The following is a 24,490-nucleotide window of genomic DNA, read 5'->3' as shown; positions in this document are numbered from 1 at the left end:
AATGTTCAGTGTCGAGGCTCGATTGACTTGAGAGGGAATGGTTCATTCGACCATTTGGCCCTTACAATAAATTTTATTGATCGAGACCCCTTAATCACGAAGTCAAAATGCCTTGTTAAATTCTATATTCGGGGATCTTGCCCCCCCTCCCCCCCCAGCGTTTGAGGTTGACCGAAGAGAGGCCTCGAATGTTGATGTGATTATTGCAGCCGGTTTGTTTCTAGCCTTCGATTCTAAGTTAGCATGATTTACTTGTTACCACATTAAAAACCTTGCCAGAAAAATCATTTGGGACAAAAGCGGTCCAAGGGAAAAAGAGTGCAACGCATGCTTTCAGACCTAGGATCTCGTATCATCCTTTATAAGTCGCCTGCAAGTGTCAGTTTAAAACATAAATAAATGAAAGAATTTGGGCCGTACCTTAGCAATAATATCGCTTTAAGTGGGTTATATTCCAGTTGTTCGGTAATTGTTCGTCGTTCATTGTTCCAAGTTTGTAAGATCTTTTTCCGGTGATCTTGATAATTTGGTATGGTCCTTCCTAGTTCAAGCCTAATTTCCCTTTGTTCGAGTTTCAGGTGCTCAACGTGACTTTTCTTAGTACCAAGTACCCGATGTTGAAATATCGAAGGTTGGCCCTTCGATTGTAATACCTCTCGATTTGTTACTTTTGGGAAGCCAATCGAACTAGGGCGGCTTCACGCCTTTCATCCAATAGCTCCAGGCTCGTATTCATGGCCTCGTTATTCGATTCCTTTGTTGCATATCAAAATCTGATATTTGGCTCCCCGACTTCGACCAGTATTAGGACTTCTATGTCATAAACCAATAAGAACGGAGTAGCCCCGGTACTGGACTTCGTAGTCATGTGGTATGCCCAAAGGATTTTAGGAAGGATTTCTTTCCATTTCCCTTTAGCGTTGGTTAACCTTTTCTTCAGGTTTTGGATTATGGTTTTATTGGTTGATTCGGCTTGCCCATTCCCGCTAGGGCGATAAGGTGTCGATACGATCATTTCCCATTGTCACACACAATTTTGGATGGCATCCCGAACCTACATACGATGTGGTCCCCAATGAAGTCGATGACTTTCTTTTCCCTAACCTTTTTGTATGCATGCGCTTCAATCCACTTAGAAAAATAGTCAGTCATAAATAAAATAAATTGAGCCTTACCCGATGCCCATGGAAGAGGACCGACGATGTCCATTCCCCACTTCATGAATGTCTATAGAGACAAGACCGAATGCGGTAGCTCCCCTGGTTGATGAATCATCGGAGCGTATCTCTGACACCCATCACATTTTCGGACGAAATCATTTGCATCTTTTCCCATATTGATCTAGTAATATCCAGCCCAAATTATTTTGTGAACCAATGATTCAGCGCCCGAATGATTTCCATAGGTACCTTCGTGGATTTCCCTCAGAATATATTCGGTATCCCCCGGCCCTAGACATATTGCAAGTGGGCCATCGAATGATCTTCTAAACATGGTTCTGTCTTTGGATAGGATATATCGGGCTGCCTTTATATGTAGGGCTCTCGATTCTTTAGGGTCCGAGGGCAGCTTTCCAGTCCTGAGATATTCCACGTATTTGTTCCTCCAGTCCCAAGTTAGGCTCGTCAAGTTGATTTCGGTGTGGCCTTCTTCCACCACCGATCTCATAAGTTGTACAACCTCTCCTGTCTTAAGCTCTTCGTCTTCGACCGACGATCCCAAGTTAGCGAGGGCATCGGCTTCATTGTTTTGATCACAAAGTACATGTTGCAAAGTCCATTCTTTGAATCGGTGCAATGTCACCTGTAACTTGTCTAAGTATCTTTGCATTCGTTCTTCCCTGACTTCGAATGTTCCATTAACTTGGTTTACCACAATAAGGGAGTCACATTTGGGTTCGATCACCTCTTCCCCTAAACTATTGGCTAATTCAAGGCCTGCAATCATGGCCTCATATTCGGCCTCGTTGTTAGTCAATTTCACGATATTAATAGATTGTCTAACAATATTACCCGTTGGTGGCTTAAGTACAATACCAAGTCCGGACCCTTTTGCATTCGAGGACCCGTCTGTAAAGAGGGTCCAAATGCCCGAAGAAGTTCCTGAGTTTACCAATAACTCTTTTTTGACTTCGGGTATTAGGGCTGACATGAAGTCGGCCACGAAGTCCGCCAAAATTTGAGACTTAATGGTGGCTCGAGGTCGGTACTCAATATCATACCCACTTATTTCCACGGCCCATTTGGCCAATCAGCCCGAGAGTTTGGGCTTATGCATGACATTCCTCAATGGGTAAGTAGTTACGACACATATGGGGTGACATTGGAAGTAAGGTTTTAGCTTCCTAGAGGCGCTTATCAAAGCGAGCGCCAGTTTTTCTAGGTGTGGGTACCTAGTTCCAGCCTCACCTAAGGTCCTACTAACATAATAAATCAGAAATTGCGTACCTTGCTCTTCACGAACTAAGACTCCACTTATCGCTACCTCCGAGACTGCTAAGTACAAATACAGTTGTTCATCTGTCTTTGGTGTGTGAAGCAGCGGTGGGCTCGATAAGTATCTTTTGAGATCCTCCAGAGCTCGTAGACATTTCGGGGTCCATGAGAAGTTATTCTTCTTTTTCAATAGTGTGAAAAATTGATGGCTCTTGTTGGATGACCTCGAAATAAATCGCCTCAGAGCGGCTATTCGCCCGGTTAGCCTTTGTACGGCCTTTACGTTGTCCACAATTGTGATATCCTCTATGGATGTGATCTTGTCGGGGTTGATCTCGATTCCTCGGTTGGATACCATAAACCCGAGGAATTTACCCGAACCAACTCCGAACGCACATTTTTCCGGGTTCAGCTTCATATTGTACTTCTTCAATATGCTGAAAGTTGCCTGCAAATGCTTTAAATGGTCCTCTGCTCGCAGGGACTTAACCAACATATCATCAATATAAATGTCCATCGATTTCCCTATTTTTTCTTCAAACATACGATTCACTAAGCGTTAGTATTGTCGCACCGGCATTTTTTAACCCAAACTGCATTACATTATAACAGTATGTGTCATTTTTAGTGATGAAGGAGATTTTTCCTAATTACCCGGGTACATCTGTATTTGGTTGTACCCAGAATAGGCATCGACGAAGCTGAGGATCTCGTAGCCAGTCGTGGCATCGATCATACGGTCGATGTTGGGAAAGGGAAAAGAGTCTTTGGGACATTCTTTATTCAAATCTTTGTAATCTACACACATTCTTAGTTTATTCCCTTTTTTAGGGACTACCACTATGTTTGCTAACCAATCTGGGTATTTAACCTCTCGAATGGACCCTATTTAAAGGAGTTTAGATACCTCGTCTTTGATGAAAGCGTGTTTAACCTCGGACTGGGGTCTCCTTTTCTACTTGACCTGATTGATATTTTGGTCCATGCTTAGTTTGTGGGTAGTTATCTCCGAGGGAATCCCTGTTATATCAAGATGGGACAAGGCAAAACAATCTATGTTAACTATAATAAATTGAATAATTTTTTTCCTAAGCTCGTGAATTAAACTTGTGCCTAGGTATACCTTCCGATCGAGCAAATTCTTGATCAATATAACCTGTTCTAGCTCTTCGACCGTTGACTTTGTTGCGTCGGAGTCATCGGGGGCTATGAAATATAGGGGAACCCCATAATCATCGTCTTCATTAGTCTTTTGTTTATCCAATCGGTTCGCGACCGGTATCGGTGATTGCTATTTGGCTTTTTGGCTCGTGTTCGAGCTTGGTTCCTTAGATGTAGTGGATGTTGATATCTGAATCACTTATTCGACGACAAACATTTCTCTTTCGGCCGGTTGTTCCCCATAGACTGTCTTAATCCCTCCTAGGGTCGGGAACTTCAATACTTGGTGAAGAGATGAGGGCACTGCCCTCATGTGATGGATCCATGGCCTACCGAGGAGGGCGTTGTACCTCATATCCCCTTCAATAACATAAAATTTGGCCTCTCATATGATCCCGGCGGTGCCAACCGGTAACATTATCTCTCCCTTAGTGGGTTCACACGCCATGTTGAACCCATTTAGAATTCAGACTGCAGGCACGATTTTGTCTTTCAGGCCAAGTTGTTCTACGACCATCGACCAAACTATATTGGCCGAGCTACATGGATCAATCAAGACACTTTCAATTCTAGTTTTATTTATGAGTACAGATATTACCAGTGCATCGTTGTGAGGTTGCATGATCCATTTTGCATCCTTATTGCTAAGGGATAAGACTCCTTCAAGCGTGTAATCTCGAGTTTGTTTCTCCCAGATGATGGAGATTCTGGTGCATTTTGTCATCGGCTCTTGTGGGATATCGACTCCACCGATGATCATATTAATGACATGTTGAGGTTTGATATCTTCTTGAATTGTATATCTATTAGAATCCTTGTTCCTAAAATGATTCTTTGCCCAGTTGCTTAAGAATTCTCTAAGGTGCTCGTTGTTGAATAGTCGGGCTACTTCCTCCCTCAACTGCCGACAGTTTTCCGTTCTATGACCGTGTGTTCCATGATACTTGCATACCTGGTTGGGATTTCTTTGAGCTAGGTCGGATTGTAGAGGTCGAGGCCATTTGGTATCCTTGATTTTCCCGATGGCTGATACGATGGCGGCCGCATCGATGTTGAAGTTTTACTCTGATAGCCTCGGCGCTTCTTTAGTCTCGACGATCCTGTCGAAGCTGTTTTTGGTCATGAGTCCCCGGTTCATTTGACTTTGTTCATTTCTCCTTTCCCTTCTTACGGGATTCCGCCCAGATCCACTACTCCTCTAATCTCTATTATATGGCCGGTAATGTTCCTTGTTTGATCCCGGTTCACGATCGACGTCTCTCTTGACTCTGTCGAGGATCCTCGTAGGGTAAATAGATTCTGAAGTGGCCCCGAGTTGATCATCTTCGACCTTGATTTTTGATTGATACCGATTGTGTACATCGCCCCAGGTAATGGCAGGATACTTGATCAGATTCTGCTTCAATTATTGTGAAGCCACCGAGCTTCGGATATTGAGTGTACGGCCCAATCATCATCGACCGGTGGCAGATCCATTCGTTCCATTTGAAAGCAGGACACGAATTCCCTGAGCATCTCATTGTCTTTTTGTTTGACCTTGAAAAGGTTCAATTTCCTGGTTTCGACCTTGATGGCACCAGCATGTGCTTTTACAAAAGAATCTGCAAGCATAGGAAATGAGTCAATAGAATTAGGGGGGAAGGTTGTGATACCATATCATGGCTCCCTTCGACAAGGTCTCCCCAAATTTCTTTAGCAAAACAGACTCGATTTCGTCGTCTTCCAAATCGTTCCCTTTGATAGCATATGTATAAGAGGTTACATGCTCGTTTGGATCGGTCGTTCCATTGTACTTAGGTATTTCGAGCATACAAAAATTCTTAGGGATAGGTTTTGGGGCCGCGCTTGGAGGAAAGAGTTTTTGCACTAACTTCTTAGAATCCAGTCCCTTCAGTATCAGGGGTGCTCCTGGGATTTAGTCTTCCCTGGAATTATAGGTTTCGAACTTTTTATCGTTTGCTTCGATCTTCTTTTCCCTTGACTCTATCATCTTTGTCAGTTCCTCGAGCATTTTTATAATTTCGGGATTAGTCCCCGACTCTCGTTCATTTGACCTTACTACGACTGGCCCTGTTCTGTGGGTGACTTCTTGGGGTGTACCGGATTCAACCCTGCTCGGTGCCTGCGTTTGGCTCTGCAAATGAGCTATCACCACCTGTTGAGCTTGCAGCATTTCGAAAATCATGCGTAGGTTGATCCCGTCTTCTTCGATATTTTGTGTGTTCTGAGCTGCAGATCGAGTTCCACCATAGACGTTGTTCTTGAGACCAGTATGTTGGTTCGCGTCGATGGCCACATGTGAATTAACGTCAATAGGATCTGTGACCCGAGTCCCAACGGGGTCGGCGGGTGGCCTTACATCCCCGGGCTCCATGTTGTTATTTTCACCTTGATGACCAGATCCGTTGTCGATATGCAGCAAGGGAAATAGTTGAGAGTTAGTCATTCTCAGCCTGAAATTAAAGACACTTTAAAGAGCAAGTGTAAAGTTGTGTGTGTTATAGAGATTTATATCAAATAACCACTATTATCCTTAGCCCCCACGGTGGGCACCAAACTGTTTACCCTCAAAATCAAATAACAATTAAATTTATACGTGATTTTAAGGATACGTGATATAATTTGATACAAAGTGAAAAATCAGATTTAATATGGGAAAACAAATAGAAGAGCAAATGCAAACCACACAGATCGAACAACTTAAGCCTTGCAAAGTTAAATTCTTCCGAATCTAGGAGTGGTATTATTGAGACTAGAATATTATTGAAGCCAAAATAATATGGACAAAGCTAGCAAAGATAGTATGTTGTTCTTTGAAGTATGTTACAATGTATCTCCCCTGAATTACTCCATTCCCTCTTTATATATATATATATATATAAGGAGATGGAACCTTTGAGACATTATTTTATAAGAAATTATGTAGAATGTTAGCTCTCTTTTTTACTTAGTCCCATAATTTTCACCATAATGATTAGCTAATGGCGAGAATCATGGACCCTTGTCGTATGAGTTGGCAAAGCTTTTCTTCGAGGTTGTTAGAAGCGGGGTTGGTTGAGCCCTCGATAAACTCGAGGGCAAACCTGGTGGCCTTGTTCGAGCTTCGATCCTCGATATCGAGCTCAGTTACATCTTGACTTCAATCTCCTACGTAGGTGCCGATCCTTGACTTATTTTTCCAGATGCTCGATCAGGCATAGAGCTCGGTTCTACCGCATACAGCTATGCATATGAAAGATTATACAGTAGTGAAGTGACACAGTTTGAATCAACTTGTTGATCGACATATTCTAGTGCAATGATTCAAGCGGGTTCAGTGTGGTTTGAGGTCTAGTGTTCGTTTCTTGTCCCAAGAGCTTAAGCCATTTAGTGTTACAATTTGTGAGAAACTCTATCCACCCCCACCCCCTCTCTTTCAAGAGGATTCGCAGCATGCCCCCCCCCCCCCTTCCCCCTCCCCTCCAACCCCTTATGCCCTCAAAGTGGTGACGTTGCTTCTATTTCAAATGGGAAACTGGATCAAGTTTAGTATCAACATCCCATTTCTTGGTTCATATTTACCAAATTGTCTTCTCCGCTCTTCATTTTTTAAAGAATTTTTGTATCATCGTATAGTCAACTTGTAAATGCAACTCCACAAGTGACCAGATAGAATAGAGTAAAGAGAAGATTGCCACAACCCATAAATGCATGTAGCGCCAAATGCCATTTTCCAAATTACCAGTCCTCAATAATGCAGCACCTTTGTTCAAAAATATAATTTATGTTGGAATAACATTTGGATTGTTATGAAATAAAAGCAATTTAGTAAAATATGAACAAGAACAAGTTATGAAATAAAGGCAATTTAGTAAAACATGAACAAGAAATAGAGATAGAGAGAAGGAAGAGTATTTCTTCTTCAATTGTGTATATTTTCCTATCTATTACAAGGCCTTTATATAGGCATGAAAAGTGAAGAAAAATATGTTATTGAATATGTCATTAAGCATAAAAATATGTCATTGAATATGTCATTAAGCATTTGAGAAGATTATGGAGGAAAAGTAGACATCCACCATAATTTGATTTTTCTTATAATACTCCCCCTTGGATGTCCATAGATAATGTGCCTCGTTAAAACCTTATTAGGAAAAAACCCTATGGGAAAAAAATCCTAGTGAAGGAAAAAGAGTACACATGTTTAGAAATATGCCTTTTGGTTGCCTCATTAAAAACCTTGCAAGAAAAACCCAGTGGGACAAAACCGTGTAAGAGAAAAAGAGTACAACACGTATTAACTCCCCCTGATGAGAGCATCAATTTATATCCTTAAGCCTTCGCATCCCAATCTTGTATACTAGTTTCTTGAAGGTTGACGTCGGTAGAGATTTGGTAAACAAATCAGCCATATTATCGCTTGAACGGATCTGTTATACATTGATATCACCATTCTTTTGAAGATCATGCGTGAAAAATAACTCCGGTGAAATTTGTTTTGTCCTATCCCCTTTTATGAATCCTCTCTTCAATTGGGCTATGCATGCTGCATTGTCTTCATACAAAATTGTGGGTAGTTTGTCAAACTTCAAACCACATTTGTCTCGAATAAGGTATATTATAGACCTCAACCATACACATTCTCGACTTGCTTCATGAATAGCAATTATCTAAACATGATTAGATAACGTAGCCACGATTGATTGCTTAGTCGATCGCCAAGATATTGGCAGTGCCTCCATATGTAAACACATAGCATGTTTGAGATCGAGTCTTGCGTGGGTCAGATAAATACCCAGCATCGGCATAACCAACAAGATCGGGACTGCAATCATTGCCATAAAATAATCCCATATCGGTAGTTCCTTTTAGATATCGCAATATGTGTTTGATTCCATTCCAATGTCTCCTTGTAGGAGCAAAGCTATATCTTGTTAAGACACTAACTAAAAAAGTTATGCCAAACCTTGTAATATTAGAAAGATATATTAGTGCACCAATTGCACTAAGATATGGTACTTCGGGACCAAGAAACTCTTCATTATTTTCATGAGGTCGGAATGGATGTGCTTTATCCATATAGAATCGCTTTAAATTCTTTTTAGTATATGTTGATTGATGAACAAAAATTCCATCTTTCATATACTCAATTTGTAGACCAAGACAAAATTTTGTCTTTCCAAGATCTTTTATTTCAAATTCTTTCTTTAAATAGTCTACTGCTTTAGGAAACTCTACTGCTATAGGAAGCTCCCTAGAAGTTCCAATGATATTTAAATCATCAACATACACGGTGATTATAACAAATTTAGATCCATATCTTTTTAAAAAGATACAAGGACAAATTGAATCATTCTTGTACCCTTCTTTCAACAGGTACTTACTCAGGCGATTATACCACATGCGCTCTAATTGTTTCAATCCGTATAAGAATTTTTGAAGCCTTATTTAATAAATTTCTTGGAAACCTTAATATGCTTCAGAACAATTTAAATCCTTCAGTGATTTCCATTATACGCATATCACGTTTTTTTTTGTATTGCCAGATTAAAACCTGAAATGGCGACATACACCAGAGGGGAACATGTCTCTATATAATCAACGCCTGGATATTTACAAATCTTCTTGTGACACAAGTCGTCTTTATGTCTATCGACTTGACTTTTTCTCGTACAAGAACACATTTATACTTCCACTGGCTTTATAATTTTAGGTGTTGGGACTATCCGTCCAACTTCATATTTTTCAGGTGAAATCAGTTTTCATTGCGTATTTTTTTATTTGGCCAAACTATCCAAATTTCATGACAGATTTGATCTCAAGATCCTCGTCAATATTAATAATATTGAGCGCTACATTATATTTACAATATCATCGACGATCATTTTATATCAGTTCTACTATTACCCAATAAAGACATAACTTATTGAGATCTTTTTATCTTATTATTTTCAGGTACCTGAGCCTCTCCTATGAGGTCTTATGAAGTGTTATGTCGTGGTGCTCTTTTAGAGCACTTGCCTCCTTATTATAACCATCTTGAACATTTGCTCTTCTCCTTCTACAAGGAGTTTTATCCTTCGGAATCGATTAGTCTATTATGCTTCATGCATGACATAGACTCTATTCATTATGAACTTTATTTTATTTGGAGCATTAGTAGCTGAATATGACATTTAGCTTGGGTCAGCAAATACGCCTAGTAAAATTTTGCAAATGAATTATCACTTGAACTTCAAGTTCATATTTTCGCATACAAGGATCTAGATGTACTCATAATAATTCATTGCATGCATTACTTTTTTAGCTGACCATTTTCTCCCATATTCTTGGGATCACCAACACATATCCCTAGCCTTATTTGGGGATCCATCTTTGTGTATTGTGGTGAAACAATTAAATCATATAGCACATTCATATTTCTAAATGGAAATTATTTGGTTCCTGACCCTGAACCGATTGTGATAGGGAGAACTTATCATAACTTGACTAGATGCGTACAAGTGCTGTTGTATATTAAATAATACATCACATACCAAATTTTATTTTGGCAGTTTTGTTCTCATAACCAATGGTTTAGATATAATTGGAGGCATACAATTTCTGCTAAACCAACTTGGATTAAAACCAGTATTATCAAGATAAATCATCATAATTTATATTATGGAACTATGCTCTAATAATTTGAGCAATCAATCTTGCAAAATCCAAACTGCAAGTTGATAACAAATGCACATGTTACCATGGAATAGATGCATCTATTAAAATCATATAATAATAAACGGTCCACGTGGAAGGTGACTGGGCCCATATATTTATCACCTTTTATTCGTTCCAGAAATCAAGGGATTCAATCCCAACCTCAACTGGTATATCATGAGAATAAGCAACACAATTGTTGAAGAATCTTATATTTCTTCAATATATGCCAATGTAATTTTCAATTAATTTTTCGCATCATAATTGAACCGAGATGGTCAACCGGTCATGCCAACTAATATTTATTTTAGTAAACCTCTAGCTTACTTGTGGCTTGTGATTGCATCATCATGCTTATACTTGTGTAGTACAAATAGAAGAAAAGTCAGGTAACTTTTCATATTTACCCGGTATGATTATAGTAATATAAAGATATTCAATCTTCTTTTTATTCAAAGTCTCAATATGCCAACCACTTTGGCTAATATATTTGTAAATCAAAATGTTTCTTTTGAGACTTTCTACAATATTAATGTCATGAACAATTTGATTCATCCTGGTAGTAACAAATTAGTTCTTTCAGAGCTCTTAACTGCTTTTGTACTATAAGATCTTTTGTCACACCATCCATATAATGAATGTCTCCTTCACAAAGAGAATCATATCATAATAATTGTCATGTTCAAAATCATCATAAGCAAAATAATTTCTTGCTTTAATTTTGCTTTTAATAACTTTCATAAGGCATCACAAAATATTTTTGGCGTATCATCTGTATGCGACCAATGATATATTCATGTAACTACACAGTAATATTCATTATCTTTCTTTGTCTCAAACCTCCCTTAGAGGTGAGTTGTGGCATGTATCCAATCATGCATTGTATTTATTCATTACTTTTATTACATATTGCTACATTCACCTTCAGGAATGAGTCTGCATTCTCAATGCTTATCACAAGTCACATTCTTTTTAAAAAAATGGAGTATAATTATTGTGACATGCTTTATAAATTTTTCATACCATTTTGATGGTAAATATTTCCTTCACCTTTTTGAAGGATTACATCGAGAACCCTTATTGTTCTCCTTTTATAGTTACCATAATGAAGACAAATTATTATTTCGTCCCTTGTCATGTCTTCGTACATTCATACAGTCATGAAAAATTATTTTGTCGTCTTTCAAACTTATCATATATTGTTGCCACATTCGCTTCACTGAATGGAGCATATCAAGTAGGGCGGGCTTCATGATTCTTTCATCTATACTGTGCATTGTGACTCAAATTCAATGCTTTACCCATATAAAGGCATGTTAGGCAAAATGTGTTGGGACTCAAACCTAACTCTTATTATTATAGTGCACTAGAACTTAAATATGTCTTAACTAGTTGCATAATAGACCAAAGTACAAGATTAAATTATCAATCTTGTGGTCAGAAACATAAACAAAATTAGTTATAACAAGATTTAAAAATATAACCACTTTTTAAGGTTGTAGGACGAAAACGTTTCATTCCTTCTAAGTGTTATCACTTTTAGATTTACGTGAATTCAAATAGAAGTGCATTCAAATAAATATTAGATAATTTGTTAGAACACTTACCAATTTTGTAAACGATAAAGCAAATCAATAAAGTAAGAATAAAGACTAGGACTTGGAAGCATATATATAATTCTTGTAGTACTTCCAATATCTACATATGCGATCCAATTCACATCATAATATATGGATTATAGATGATAGTCAAAGGCTAAGATTGACTGTAAATCAGAATATCTATTATGCTTACAACTATCCTGCCACAATATTATGTTTATTTATGCATGCATTTAACCAACTATGCTGGAATAGTACCAGTTTAGTTCTATTCATTAAATATTATCATAGTAACATTCATCTTAGCGTGAAAAGGGTAAAGGGCACATTGGTTGTCTGATATCTGCGCACATATATGTAAGCACTATTCAGCACGTTAAATATAAGTTAAAGAATTGAGTAGAGAGTACCTGTTTCAAAACTTAATAACAAAATATATATTCATGCATTTTGATTTGGTTCATGAATAGATCCCTTGAAGGATAGCCAAACGATAACTAAAAATTCATATCAGATGTCAAGAAAGAATAAGCAAAAACTATACTTGCCAATGCAGGGATCGCACACTTTCAAGCTATAACAAAATGGAAATAAAATACTGAAAGCTTATTGTGAGTTATCATGGCAAAATAGAAAAAATTTGAGATTAGTGAAAGATAAAAATAAAAATATGAATAAGCTAGAAAGATGAAAACTTATCTTGTATTAGTATCCAGCCCATTGGCTTCTATCTTTATTTTGTTTGATAGCCACAGAATTGTTGGTATAAGGATAGCAAACACAAAGCACAGTCTATGCCTATATGGAGGTGTACAAAAATGGGAGCACAGTCGTGTTGATAACGTGTTATGAAATAAAAGTAATTTAGTAAAACATGAACAAGAACAAGTTATGAAATAAAAGCAATTTAGTAAAACATGAACAAGAAATAGAGATAGAGAGAAGGAAGAGTATTTCTTCTTCAATTGTGTATATTTTTCTATCTATTACAAGTCCTTTATAAAGGCATAAAAAGTGAAGAAAAATATGTCATTAAATATGTCATTAACCATAAAAATATATCATTGAATATGTCATTAAACATTTGAGAAGATCATGGAGGAAGAGTAGACATCCACCATAATTTGATTTTTCTTATAATATGGACTTCATTTTCAAACCTGTTAGTCCATAAGTTTATTCATTTCCACTCAATAACATAATTTTTCAAGTGTTTAGTCCATTAGTTGACTGACACCTGTGACCACAACTCACAACCAGTCAAAAATATTCCATCAGCGGTTGACTTACTTCCACTCTGATATTGACACTCCAAACACTAACAACAGTATATTGGTATCCTGTGAATTTATATCATTAAATAGATCATCCAAGATCTTTGCATTGTTCATTCTTGTTTTAGGAAAAGGAGAAACCTGCTTCTTATAATTATGGACAAAAGTTGCAGTCTTCTCTTTGCTCTTGCAGTTTTTATTTTGCTTCATCACCATACTTCACTGGCTAAGTTTCCCAATATCAGCACTGATGAAGCTGCTCTTCTTGCCTTGAAATCTCACATTTCTTCTTCTGATCCTAACAACATCTTAGCAACTAATGGGTCTTCTTCCAGCCCAGTATGCAGCTGGATTGGAATCACTTGCAGCTCTCGCCACCATAGAGTCGCAGCTTTGGATATTTCTAGCATGCAACTTCATGGTACTATTCCTCCACACCTTGGAAACCTCTCATTTCTCGCTTCCCTCATCATCAGCAACAACAAATTCCATGGGGAGTTTTCAGAAGAATTGGCTCATTTGCAGAGGTTGAAAATGTTTCGTTGCTCAAGAAATAACTTCATTGCTGCTATTCCATCAATTTTTAAGTTTGTTGCCAAACCTTCGCTTTGTTTACCTATTCGAAAACCAGTTTTTCGGAGGAATCCCATCTTCCCTTTCCAATCTAACATAGCTGAAAGAGTTGAGTATGTCTAGAAATTATCTCGAAGGAGAGATCCCTCGAGAACTTGGTGATCTTCGTCATATGACTATCCTAGTTCTGCAAGATAACCAGCTTAGAGGCCCTATACCACCATCAATCTTTAACATTACAACAATGCAAATCATTGCTCTTTCCAAAAACAATCTTACTGGTAAGGTTCCAACAACTATATGTGACCATCTTCCTGACTTGGAAGTGCTTGCCATCTCTAAAACCCACCTAGGTGGCGTTATTCCACCAAACTTAGAAAAATGCAGAAAGCTTGATATTATGATATTGTCTAATAATGAGTTCATTGGAACTGTACCAAGAGAGTTAGCCAACTTGACAGCTCTTACAGAATTATATCTTGGAGTACAAAACTTGGGAGGTAGTGTGATATTTCCTTACAAGAAAAAACTGAAGTTTGCTTATTTTTTCTCTTCCATCAAATTGATACTCATATTTTCCCCACTTGATAGGAGAGATACCTATGGAGCTAGGTAATCTTAAGAAACTACGATCACTGTCATTATACCACAATGAGTTTACTGGTTCTATCCCTGCAAGTATTTTCAACATATCAGCAATGCAGAACCTAGCACTTGAACAAAACAGGCTTTCAGGTCAGAGGCGGATCCAGGATTTAAATTCTATGGGTTCAGCCTTTAAGATTTTTAGCATTAAACTCATTATATTTTTAAAGTTATGGGTTCAAATTTTATTAAATTTTACACATAAATTTATGCTCCGCATCGAAAGTTATAGGTTCAGTTCAACCTGTTACTTATATGCTACATAGGCCCCTGTTTGAGGTACTCTACCATCAGATTTAGGCCATGGAATGCCCAGCATAGAAAAATTTAATTGTGCATATAATCATATGAGTGGCTTTATCCCTGCTTCTATCTCAAATTTTTCAAGACTTATAGGTCTTGATCTCGGAATCAATAGTTTCACAGGCCCAATTCCTGAGTCACTTGGTAACTTAGAATACCTTGAGATGCTGAACTTGCAGTGGAACGATTTTTCCAGTGATTCAGCAATGAGATTCCTAACATCTTTGACAAACTGTAGGAAATTAAGGGTCCTCAGTTTTGCTGAGAATCCGTTAGATGGTGTTTTTCCTGCATCAGTTGGAAATTTTTCTGCTATGCAAATTTTTGAAGGACATGGTTGTAAACTGAAGGGCGTCATTCCAGAAGAAATTGGTAATCTTACTGGAATGACAAGGATGAGTCTGCAAAACAATGAGTTGGCTGTATTAACCATCTTATCTTATGGTTATCTTGACTAAGTCATAGTATAATATCTTCTTAATCTCTTGTTACTGATTGGTACAGTTTGAATAAGTCTCCTCATAATTTGGAGCATCTTTAGGAGTAGATATTAGTTTCTATTATATAGGAGCTTCTGTAGAAGACAGTTAACTTTACTTCAGCTCTAGTTTGTTGTAATTTATGTATTTAAGGCTTGTTATCAAATTCAATACAATCATCCTTTGACCTCCTTATCAACTGAACTTTATATGGTATCAGGGCATCAATAAACTCCACCGAGTTAGATCCAATTCGTTCCCTTTAAACTTCCTGCATCCATGGCTTCAGTCATAAACTCTGGTGATGCTACTGCTGCCAGCAGCAATCCTGCAGCCTCTGCTACCACTCATGTGGTACAATTTAATCCTGTTGCTCAGTTACCTATTAAACTACAAGGTAACCTCAACTTCTCAACTTGGAAAGCTCAACTTGTGATGCTATTAAATGGTCACCAACTCATGGGACATCTTGACGGAACCATAACTGCACCTTCACCTAATATTATCCAAAATAATCTTACTGTACCAAATCCCAAGTATCAAATCTGGTTCTCTCAGGATCAATTGATCCAACAAGCAATGATGGCATCCGTCGATCCTACTATTGCTCCAACTGTTGCCACAGCTTCATCTGCTCACAAAACATGGGAACTTCTTCACACGGCTTACGCCAGCAAGAGTCATACTCGCATCTTTAGCTTGCGAGATCAATTGCAAAACACCAAGAAGGCCTCGAAATCCATTGCAGAGTATTTACAGGAGGTCCGCTCTCTCTCTGATGCTCTCAAAGTTGTCGGTTCACCTGTCACTGATGACGAACTTGTTGTCAAAATTCTAAGTGGCCTTGGCCCTGAGTATCGCGAAATATCTGCTGCGATATGCGCACGAGACTCCTCTCTGAGCTTTGAGGAATTATTTCACAAGCTCACAGATCACGAGCTTTTCCTCAAACACTAAGACCTTGAGAAATCATCTTCTATGATTACAGCAGTTGTAGCCCAGAAAACCAACACGCCTCCTCAATTCAACAGGAACAACCGCCATTTCAACAATCAGCCATGGAAATCATCTCAGCCTCGACAATGGCATTCCAATAATCAGCAAAATTCGAGACAATCTAAGCAATATGTCAAATGCCAATTGTGCCAAAAGATTTGGCACACGGCAGATGTTTGTCGCTCCAAGTCGCACAATCACTTTGAAGCTAAAGCTAACTTTGCTTCTAGCATGCAGTCAACTAGAAACTCCTGGGTTCTAGACTCTGGTGCAACGCACCATGTTACTGCAGAGCCTCACAACCTTGAAGAGTATACAGAAAATGAGAAAATATCCATGGGTGACGGTAAAACCATTCCCATTACTCATACTGGTTCAACTCAAATACAAGCATCTAAAACTGCTTTCAAGCTTTCTAACACTCTTTGTGCTCCATCAATTAAAAAGAATCTAATTTCAGTTGCTAAGTTTTGCCAAGATAACCTAACATCTGTTGAATTTTTTTCTTTTACTTTTGTTGTGAAGGACCTGCATACTCTGAAGCCGCTGGTACAAGGCCAGAATAAAAATGGACTCTATGAATGGCCGCATCTGCAACCCACACCACCATCAGTCAGCCTTGTCTCCATTAAAGCCCCACTTCATCTCTGGCATTGTCGATTGGGTCATCCACATTCTACGATTTTAAATTTTTTTTTGAAAAAGTTTTCTTTACCTGTTTCTACCAAAAAAAGAAAATTAAATTTTGTAATGCTTGTTCTTCTAATAAAGCGCATCGTTTGCCATTTCAACGACTCACTTTGTCCAGTAATATTCCTCTTCAGATTGTTTTTAGTGATTTATGGGGACCATCACCCGTTTTATCACTAAACAAAAAATTATATTACTGTATTTTTGTTGATCAATACACCAAATATACTTGGTTGTATATACTTAAAAATAAACGTGAGGTTGCATCGATATTTAAACAATTTCATCCTTTGGTAGAAAATTTCTTCAAAACAAAAATTTCTTCAATTTATACAGATGGAGGGGTGAGTTTATAGGTCTTCACCCCTATCTTCAGCAAAATGGCATTGAACACTTAATTTCACCTCCCTACACACCACAACGTGTTGCCATAGCTGAACGTCGACATCGCTATATTATTGAAACGGCTAAAACTCTTCTTCATGAAGCATCTTTACCACCTGAACTATGGTCTTTTGCCTGTCATCATGTTGTCTACCTTATTAATCGACTTCCCACACCCATCCTAAATAATCAGTCACCTTACCAAAAGTTATTTGGTCAATCTCCTAACTATACCACACTAAAAGTTTTTGGTTGTCTTTGTTACCCATGGCTTAAACCTTACACCAAAAATAAACTTGAACCCAGATCCACCCCGTGTGTGTATTTAGGTATTTCTCACACTCACCACGCTCATATCTGCTTTGACCCGACACAGTCTAAAATTTTCATAAGTCGTGATGTTCAATTTTTTGAAAAAATTTTCCCTTTTAAAAAAATGTTCATACATTTACAAAAAAATACTTCCAAAGTATGTTGGGAAGTGGTTAACTCAAAAGAGGACAGTCCAAATACAATTCAAATACCACCTCCCTCTATCCCATCGCTTATTCCAGTCTTTTTAGAGTCCAACTTTCAACATTCTACTGATTCCAATAGAGATATTCACTCCAACAACAACAGCCAAGTACCAGCAGCTGCAGAGAATTCAGGTAATACACAACTCACTTCTCCTTCTTCTTTGCAACTCCCCGCACTTTCTCCTTCACAAAATACTGGTACAAATAAGCAACAACCTCCTCCTTTGCTCACATATCAGAGACGCAGAACCACAGCCAGCAACATGCCATCCCAACAACCATTATCAACCACCAGAGAAGCCCCTCCTCCAACCTCCACTTCGGCACTCTCTGACAGTCTAAATACCACAAACCCATCTACAATTGATCCCTCCCCTACAATACCACCAGAACCAACTCGCATTATAACCAGGTCACAGAATAATATTTTCAAGCCCAAAAGAACATTCTTTTTTCTGACCCATTTGTCTCCTACGCCTATAACATTCAAACAAGCTAACAAACATGAAGAGTGGAGACAAGCAATGAAAGCCGAATATGATGCTTTGATGAAAAATCAGACTTGGGAATTGGTACCGCGAGATCCAACCACAAATGTTGTGGACTTCAAATGGTTGTACCGAATCAAAAGAAAAGCGGATGGTTCCATAGAACGTTACAAAGCTCGTCTAGTTGCAAAAGAGTTCACGCAGCGTCCTGGCTTAGATTTTCATGAGACATTCAGTCCCGTTGTTAAACCAATAACGGTAAGGCTAGTGTTATCAATAGCTGTGCAACACAGATAGCCAATCCATCAACTTGATGTCAATAATGCTTTCCTGCAAGGGAAATTGGATGAAGAAGTTTTTATGTCTCAACCTCGAGGCTTTGTTAATCCCCAATTTCCATACCATGTTTGCAAACTGAAAAAGGCTATTTATGGCCTCAAACAAGTCCCCCGGGCTTGGTATACTGCCTTGCATGAACATTTACAGAAGATGGGCTTTGTTAAATGTCAATTTGACACCTCTTTATTTGTATTGAGGCATTCGGCTGCAACTATTTATGTGCTCGTCTATGTTGATGATATTTTGGTCACTGGAAATCATCCACTATTGATTAAATTTGTTATCAGTTCCTTGGCAAATCGATTTTCATTGAAGGATCTTGGCCATTTAAACTATTTCTTGGGTGTTGAAGTTAAGCAAGTACCAGATGGTCTCATTCTCTCTCAATCTGAATATATTTTGGACATTCTTTCCGAACTGGATATGGATAATTGTAAAGCCGTTTCTATTCCTACATGTTCCAGTCAACTGCTTCGGGTAGTCGATGGTTCCCCCCCTACTGATGCAACGTGCTACCGACGCACCCTTGGCAAATTGCAGTATTTGTCCTTCACTCGGCCTGATATATCTTATGCAGTCAATAAATTTTCGCAATTTATTCATGCTCCGACTGATAAACATTGGAAAACGGTTAAAAGAGTACTACGGTATCTCAAAGAAACAGCAAGTTCAGGCATTCGCATCCTTCGCAGCTCAGACTCTAATCTATATGTGTATGCTGATGCCGATTGGGCAGGCGACCCGAACGACAGAATATCTACATCAGGTTATATCCTTTTCTTTGGTCTGAATCCAGTCAGCTGGTCATCAAAAAAGCAACATGTCGTGGCTCGCTCATCCACCGAAGCAGAGTATAAATCAGTTGCCAATGCACTTTCGGAGCTCACTTGGGTGCGAAACTTACTCCGTGAGTTACATGTCACCATTCCGAAGACGCCAACAATCTTCTGTGATAATGTTGGAGTTACTTATTTATCTCACAACCCAGTATTTCATACCCGCATGAAACATGTTGCTGTAGATTTCGCATATGTCCGAGACCAAGTTCAAGCTCATCAAGTTCATGTTAAGCATACTCATGTTTATGATCAACTTGCTGATACCTTCACCAAGCCACTACCTAAACCAGCCTTTGCTAGGTGTCGTTCAAAGTTAGGCATTGTTGCACCATGTCTAACTTGAGGGGGTGTATTAACCATCTTATCTTATGGTTATCTTGACCAAGTCATGGGATAATATCTTCTTAATCTCTTGTTACTGATTGGTACAGTTTGAATAAGTCTCCTCATAATTTGGAGCATTTTTAGGAGTAGATATTAGTTTCTATTATATAGGAGCTTCTGTAGAAGACAGTTAACTTTACTTCAGCTCTAGTTTGTTGTAATTTATGTATTTAAGGCTTGTTATCAGATTCAATACAATCATCATTTCACCTCCTTATCAACTGAACTTTATAGGCTGGACATATTCCAAAAACTGTCCAAGACATGTTGAAACTTCAAGAACTTTACCTATATGGAAACAAGATAGAAGGAACCATACCAAATGTTAACTGTAATTTAAAGAGTCTTGGTGCATTAGATTTGTCAGGAAATCATTTTTCTGGTTCAGTGCCAGCGTGCTTAGGGAACGTTACCAGTTTGAGGAATCTTTATCTATCTTACAACAGGCTGAATTCAGGATTACCTACAAGCTTGGGGAACCTTAAAGATTTGATAGAGTTCAATGTTTCATCCAATCTATTAAGTGGGAAAATTCCTCTAGAGATTGGAAATTTAAAGGCTGCAACACTCATTGATCTATCAAAAAATAATTTTTCTGGTAAGATTTCTAACACTTTAGGGGGTCTTGATGAATTGATTAAACTTTCTCTAGCACATAATAAATTAGGCGGGCCTATTCCGGATTCATTTGGCAAAATGTTGGCCTTGAAAGTCTTGGATTTGTCTTTTAACAATCTTAGTGGTGAAATTCCAAAGTCACTAGAAGACCTTATGAATCTCAATTCTCAAATATCTAAATATCTCATTCAATAAACTCAGTGGATTGATTCCCACTGGAGGTCCTTTTGCAAATGCCACAGTTCAATCTTTCTTGTCCAATGATGCTCTTTGTGGCGATTCTAAGTTTCATGTGTCACCATGTGTCGTCAAATCTACTAAGAGGTCAAAGAGGAAAAAGGCAATCTTGGCTTTGTACGTCCTTTTGGGAGTGGGGCTGCCATTTCTTGCATTAGCCCTTGGAATCACTTGCAGCTCTCGCCACCATAGAGTCGCAGCTTTAGACATTTCAAGCATGCAACTTCATGGTACCATTCCGCCGCACCTTGGAAACCTCTCATTTCTAGTTTCCCTCGACATCAGTAACAACGCTTTTCATGGGGATTTGCCTGAAGAGTTGGCTCATTTGCAGAGATTGAAACTGATTAATGTCACTAGCAATAACTTTACTGGTATCATACCATCATTTTTAAGTTTGTTACCCAAACTTCGCTTTGTGTACCTTTCCAGCAATCAATTCTCTGGAGAAATCCCATCTTCCATTTCCAATCTAACAAAGCTGGAAGTGTTGAGAATAAGGGAAAATTTCCTTGTAGGAGAGATCCCTCGAGAACTCGGTGATCTCCGTTGCATGACTTTCTTAGACCTGCAACGCAACCGACTTACTGGCTCTATACCACCAACAATATTTAATATTACATCAATTCAACGCATTGCTCTTACTGGCAACAATCTCGCTGGTAAGCTTCCAACAACTATATGTGACCATCTTCCAAACTTGGAAGGACTTTACATCTCGTTCAACTACCTCAATGGAGTTATTCCACCAAAATTAGAAAAATGCAGAAAGCTTCAACTCTTGTCATTGTATGAAAATGAATTCATTGGAACTATACCAAGAGAATTAGCCAACTTAACAGCTTTGAGAGGATTAGCTCTTGGATCTATGCATTTGGAAGGTAGTATGATATTTCCTTACAAAGAAATCCGAAATTTTCTCCCTTTTTTTCTCTTCGACCAAGCTGGTACTGATATATTTCCCCCACTTGACAGGAGAGATACCAGTGGAGCTAGGATACCTTAAGAAACTACAGCAACTGGATTTATCTGAAAATGAGTTTATTGGTTCTGTCCCTGCAAGTATTTTGAACATGTCCACACTGCTGATCCTAGCACTTGGCAGTAACAGGTTTTCAGGTACTTTACCTTCAGATTTAGGCCGTGGCATGCAAAACCTAGAAGAATTTTATATTGGAGGGAATAATCTGAGTGGTTTTATCTCTCCTTCTATCTCAAATTCTTCAAGACTCAGAATACTTGACATCGCTTACAACAGTTTCACAGGTCCAATTCCTCAATCACTTGGTAACTTAGAACAGCTTGAGCTTTTGAACTTGCAGATGAACAATTTTTTTAGCGATTCCTCATTGAGCTTTCTGACATATTTGATAAGCTGTAGGAATCTAAGAGAAGTCGGTTTTGCTGAAAATCCGTTGGATGGTGTTCTTCCGGCATCTATTGGAAATTTCTCTGACACTCTGCAAATTTTTTATGGAGAAAATTGTAAACTGAAGGGCATCATTCCTGAAGAAATTGGTAATCTTACTGGAGTGGCGAAGATGACTCTGTCTAACAATGAGTTGATTGGACATATTCCAAAAACTGTCCTAGGCATGCTGAACCTTCAAGAACTTTACCTAGATAGCAACAAGATAGAAGGAACCATACCAGATGCTATCTGCAATTTAAAGAATCTTGGAGCACTAGACTTGTCAGGAAATCAGTTTTCTGGTTCAGTGCCACCATGCTTAGGAAACGTTACCAGTTTGAGGAAACTTTATCTAGCCTACAACAGCCTGAATTGGAGTTTACCTTCAAGCTTGGGAAGCCTTGAAGATCTCATAGAGTTAGATGCTTCATCCAATTTATTAAGTAGGCAAATTCCTCAAGAGATTGGAAATTTAAGGGCTGCTGCACTCATTGATCTGTCGAAAAATGATTTTTCTGGTGAGATGCCTAGCACTATAGGGGGCTTAGATAAATTGACTAAACTTTCTCTGGCACATAATAGATTAGAGGGGCCAATTCCAGATTCATTTGGCAAAATGTTGGCCTTGGAAGTCTTGGAGTTGTCTTTTAACAATCTTAGTGGTGAAATTCCAAAGCCATTAGAAGCTCTTAAGAATCTCAAATATCTGAACATCTCATTCAATAAACTCAGTGGAGAGATTCCCACCGGAGGTCCTTTTGCAAATGCCACGGGTCAATCTTTCTTGTCCAATGATGCTCTTTGTGGCGATTCTAAGTTTCATGTGCCACCATGTGTCGTCAAATCTACTAAGAGGTCAAAGAGGAAAAAGGCAATCTTGGCTTTGTACGTCCTTTTGGGAGTGGGGCTGCTATTTCTTGCATTAGCCCTTGCATATGTATTTTTAAGATTGCGAAAGAAAAAGAAGAATGCAGGTCAAGCAGATGTGACTCTGGTCAAAGGGCATGAAAGAATTTCCTATTATGAACTTGAACAAGCAACAGAAGGATTTAGTGAAAGCAACTTGCTTGGTAGTGGGAGTTTCAGCATGGTCTATAAAGGGATGCTTAGGGATGGTACTCTTTTGGCAGCAAAGGTATTCAATGTGCAATTAGAGGGTGCATTCAAAAGTTTTGACACAGAATGTGAGATGCTAAGAAACCTCCGCCATCGAAATCTTACTAAAGTCATCACTAGTTGCTCTAACCTTGATTTCAGAGCATTAGTATTAGAATACATGCCGAATGGTACACTTGAAAAATGGCTATACTCTCATAACTTTTTCTTAGACATGTTGCAGAGATTGAATATAATGATAGATGTTGCATCTGCAATGGACTATCTTCACAATGGCTATTCAACACATGTGGTGCATTGTGACTTGAAGCCAAGCAATGTCTTGCTAGATCAAGATATGGTTGGCCATGTCAGTGATTTTGGCATTGCAAAATTGTTAGGTGCAAGAGACGCTTTTGTTCAAACTAGGATAATTGCAACCATTGGATACATTGCTCCAGGTATTATAACTTTTAAAGCTTCCCCATATCCTTAGAGTACCCAAAACACTAATTCTTTCCTTTGGATATAGATTGGTAACAACCGTTTTAGAATATTCTAGTAAGGAAGCTCTTCTAATTATTTTCGACTATGATTGCAGAGTATGGCCAAGATGGAATAGTATCCACGATCAGCGATGTTTATAGTTTTGGCATCTTGATGATGGAGACGTTTACAAGATTGCGACCAAGTGATGATAGATTTACTGGGGACTTGAGCATACGATGTTGGGTTAGTGATTCGTTTTCAAGTGGAATTCATAAGGTGGTGGATGCTAATTTAGTGGAGCAGAGGATGAAAAAGCCAACACAAAGATGCAATATATGTTATCTATCATGGAATTAGCTTTGAGCTGCACTGTAGTGATACCTGATGCAAGAATTAACATGGAAGATGCTCTTTCAACCCTCAAAAAGATCAAGCTCCTGTTTGTCAATAGTCGCCACTAGGTGGAATTAGACCATCGGCTCAGGATTGATGCTTGATTGCCTATGTCATTTGCGCTATTTAAGATGAATACAATATTGTACTTCAGCTTGTATATGTTCTTTCTTTTGCTTTCAGAACATCTCAAATTTTTTTCTTTCCAAATGACCCACCATATGACAGCTAGAATGGAGCTTCATATTTTCTTCCTACCTTTTCTAACTGCTAGAGTTTACATTAGTCTAATTATAGTCCATCATTTTCCCCTCTCTTTCAGAACAACACCGAATAATATTCTAAGATGTCACCATTATGCATTAGTTAAAGCAGTATATTTTAACGAAACCAACAATTAAAAATCATAAGAATAAACTACTTTATGCACCAAAAAGCATGTCTGTGCTATGCCATAATC

At 38.4% G+C, this 24,490-nt stretch overlaps 3 protein-coding genes across 3 annotated transcripts; all 3 read left to right on the top strand.

Moving 5' to 3' along the window:
- Positions 1-13,305: 13,305 nt before the first annotated feature.
- LOC104109867 (putative receptor-like protein kinase At3g47110) lies at positions 13,306-13,845 on the top strand. The gene has a single exon (XM_009619242.1). The coding sequence runs from the start codon at positions 13,306-13,308 to the stop codon at positions 13,843-13,845; it is 540 nt and encodes a 179-aa protein (XP_009617537.1).
- A 49-nt stretch (positions 13,846-13,894) lies between these two features.
- On the top strand, positions 13,895-15,128 carry LOC138904825 (LRR receptor-like serine/threonine-protein kinase GSO1). Its single transcript, XM_070193327.1, has 3 exons — positions 13,895-14,222; positions 14,314-14,457; positions 14,764-15,128. The coding sequence occupies exons 1-3, from the start codon at positions 13,895-13,897 to the stop codon at positions 15,126-15,128; spliced, it is 837 nt and encodes a 278-aa protein (XP_070049428.1).
- A 4,923-nt stretch (positions 15,129-20,051) lies between these two features.
- On the top strand, positions 20,052-24,264 carry LOC104095591 (probable LRR receptor-like serine/threonine-protein kinase At3g47570). The gene is made up of 4 exons (XM_070193326.1): positions 20,052-20,542; positions 20,607-21,523; positions 21,618-23,609; positions 23,750-24,264. The coding sequence occupies exons 1-4, from the start codon at positions 20,052-20,054 to the stop codon at positions 23,992-23,994; spliced, it is 3,645 nt and encodes a 1,214-aa protein (XP_070049427.1). The 3' UTR covers positions 23,995-24,264.
- Positions 24,265-24,490: the final 226 nt, after the last annotated feature.

The sequence above is a fragment of the Nicotiana tomentosiformis genome, chromosome 2 (genome assembly GCF_000390325.3).
Source record: "Nicotiana tomentosiformis chromosome 2, ASM39032v3, whole genome shotgun sequence".
Lineage (NCBI taxonomy): Eukaryota > Viridiplantae > Streptophyta > Magnoliopsida > Solanales > Solanaceae > Nicotiana > Nicotiana tomentosiformis.
The sequence above is the reverse complement of the archived record's forward strand: the minus strand, read 5'-3'. Positions and strand labels throughout refer to the sequence as shown.

Coding starts and splice junctions, on each gene's coding strand:
- LOC104109867 (XM_009619242.1), top strand. CDS start 13,306: ATGGACAAAAGTTGCAGTCTTCTCTTTGCTCTTGCAGTTTTTATTTTG.
- LOC138904825 (XM_070193327.1), top strand. CDS start 13,895: ATGACTATCCTAGTTCTGCAAGATAACCAGCTTAGAGGCCCTATACCA. Junction 14,223..14,313: donor TGGAGTACAAAACTTGGGAG/GTAGTGTGATAT, acceptor CCCACTTGATAG/GAGAGATACCTATGGAGCTA. Junction 14,458..14,763: donor TGAACAAAACAGGCTTTCAG/GTCAGAGGCGGA, acceptor CAAGACTTATAG/GTCTTGATCTCGGAATCAAT.
- LOC104095591 (XM_070193326.1), top strand. CDS start 20,052: ATGTTGAAACTTCAAGAACTTTACCTATATGGAAACAAGATAGAAGGA. Junction 20,543..20,606: donor CTTAGTGGTGAAATTCCAAA/GTCACTAGAAGA, acceptor CAATAAACTCAG/TGGATTGATTCCCACTGGAG. Junction 21,524..21,617: donor TGGATCTATGCATTTGGAAG/GTAGTATGATAT, acceptor CCCACTTGACAG/GAGAGATACCAGTGGAGCTA.